Here is a 2,500-nt window from a genome sequence, read left to right on the forward strand (position 1 = left end):
GAGTGAGAGAGAGAGTGAGTGAGTGAGTGCGTGTGTGTGAGAGAGTGAGTGAGTGAGTGAGTGAGTGAGTGAGTGAGTGAGTGAGTGAGTGAGTGAGTGAGTGAGTGAGTGAGTGAGTGAGTGAGTGAGTGAGTGAGTGAGTGAGTGAGTGAGTGAGTGAGTGAGTGAGTGAGTGAGTGAGTGAGTGAGTGAGTGAGTGAGTGAGTGAGTGAGTGAGTGAGTGAGTGTGTGTGTGTTTGAGAGTGTGTGTGTGTGTGTTTGAGTGTGTGTGTGTGTGTGTGTGTGTGTGTGTTTGAGTGTGAGTGTGAGTGTTTGAGTGTGAGTGTGTGTGTTACCTGCTCCGGTGTCCATCTCTCTCTCCTCCTGCAACGAGTCGATGTACTCCTGACTCAAAGTCTCGTCGGTGTCTCCGATGAGGTAGATGTTTTTAAAGCGATGATACAACATGGATGCTTTAAACATGATCGCCTCGCTGCCACGAAACCATCGCATCTGACCGCACACACACACACACACACACACACACACACACACACACACACACACACACGTTGCTCCATTACTCTGCACCAGTGAGTATCTTCACATATCTGGAGTAGACGTCACAGTGCATTGTGGTGGCAGAAAAACACTGGGAACAAGTGGAGGGAAACGGATAAAATCCATGGAATAAGAGAAAAAATTTTTTTTGTGACTTTGGATGTCAGAATCATAATGCAAATCATTTTTGTAGACACCATTTGAAGCTAAACGCAGATGTTTAAATGAACAGACTATGAATGAAAACTGCTATGATTACTCCACTTCCAATGCATTAATTTGACGCAGTTCACAGGAGACGTATTGTATTAGCCCTACAGTTACAGCACGAAATACTATTTAAACCTATTACTATTAACATATGTGAGCCTGCAGCACAAACGCAGTGTTAAGTCGCTGGGGGATATTTGTAGCAATAGCCAACAATACATTGTATGGGTCAAAATTATAGATTTTTCTTTTATGCCAAAAAATCATTAGGATATTAAGTAAAGATCATGTTCCATGAAGATATTTTGTAAATCTCCTACCGTAAATATATCAAAACTTAATGTTTGATTAGTAATATGCATTGCTAAGAACTTCATTTGAACAACTTTAAAGATGATTTTCTCAATATTTAGATTTTTTTGCACCCTCAGATTCCAGATTTTCATATAGTTGTATCTCAGCCAAATATTGTCCTATCATAACGAACCATACACCAATGAAAAGATTATTTATTCTTTAAATAAATATATATTATTTATATATACAATTTTATGTTAAAGTTGACCGTTATGACTGGTTTTGTGTTCCAGGGTCACATTTTACACAACATGTACCAATTTTTTTCCTCACAATTCTGACTTTTTTTCCTGCAAAAGGAAGTTTATATCTCCTAGTTCGGACTTCATAACTCGATTTAACTCAACAATAGCGAGTTTGTCAATTCTGAGGAAAAAAGCCAGAAGTATGGGATATAAGCTCATATTCTGAGCAGAGGAGAAAAGAGAGAATGACAAATTATTTTTCCTTATCAGGATTGCGAAATGTAATTTTGGAATTACAAGAATAGAAGTCAGCAATTTCGAAATATAAACTAAAATGTACCTTTTTTATTCTTTTATTCCATGGCTTCCATAGACTGCTACTTGAAATTGTCATTTTCTGCCACCAGATAGGCCCCGCCCACAAAAATGCGCCATCACTGTTTGCAAACACCGAACTGGTCTCTACGTACCTTTCTGAGCGTGTCGATGAGCTCGCTGTGGTTCTGAATGTTTCGAGACGAGACCGGGACGGTGCTCAACTCATCCAGAGCCAATAAACACTTACTGACATCCTGTGAGAGACACACAATAATCAATAATCACTGTGAGGTCAGTGAGCAGCTCTGAGAATTATGATACTGAACATTATAATATACTTTATAAATGATATTAAACGGGTTCATACTGGATTTTCGAGCGTCATTGAGATTCTGATGTCACCATGCAGCCGGTAGAGCAAAGAGTCTGTGACGGACAGAGAGTGAGCTGAAACACACACACACACACACACACACACACACACACACAAATAGAGATACACACACACACATACAGAGACACACACACACACACACACACACACACACACACACACACACACACAAACACACAGCTTTTTTTGTGTGTTGATGATTGTTAGTCAGTTTCAGGCAAGCTTACACAGGGCACCTAGAAGATTAACTAATGAATCGCACAGGCTGAGAGACACACACACATAGAGATACACACACACACACACACACACACACACACACACACACACACACACAGTGAGATACACACCCTCACACAGTTGGAGATACACACACACAGTTGGAGATACACACACACACGGTTAGATACACACACACACACGGTTAGATACACACACACACAGAGTTAGATACACACACACACAGAGATAGATACACACACACACTTACAGATAC

At 40.3% G+C, this 2,500-nt stretch overlaps 1 protein-coding gene across 4 annotated transcripts in view; it reads right to left on the minus strand.

The window, feature by feature from the left end:
- LOC107564752 (PC4 and SFRS1-interacting protein-like) overlaps positions 1-2,500 on the minus strand; it is a 30,724-nt gene that overhangs the window by 12,078 nt on the left and 16,146 nt on the right. For all 4 annotated transcript variants that reach the window (XM_016249901.1, XM_016249900.1, XM_016249902.1 and 1 more), the window contains 3 exons: positions 1,978-2,057; positions 1,763-1,864; positions 336-492 (listed from right to left, as the gene is read on the minus strand). In XM_016249901.1, coding sequence (XP_016105387.1) covers positions 336-492; positions 1,763-1,864; positions 1,978-2,057 — 339 coding nt within the window. The remainder of the gene's footprint in view (positions 1-335; positions 493-1,762; positions 1,865-1,977; positions 2,058-2,500) is intronic.

The sequence above is a fragment of the Sinocyclocheilus grahami genome, unplaced genomic scaffold (genome assembly GCF_001515645.1).
Source record: "Sinocyclocheilus grahami isolate Dianchi unplaced genomic scaffold, SAMN03320097.WGS_v1.1 scaffold959.1, whole genome shotgun sequence".
Taxonomy (NCBI): Eukaryota; Metazoa; Chordata; class Actinopteri; order Cypriniformes; family Cyprinidae; genus Sinocyclocheilus; species Sinocyclocheilus grahami.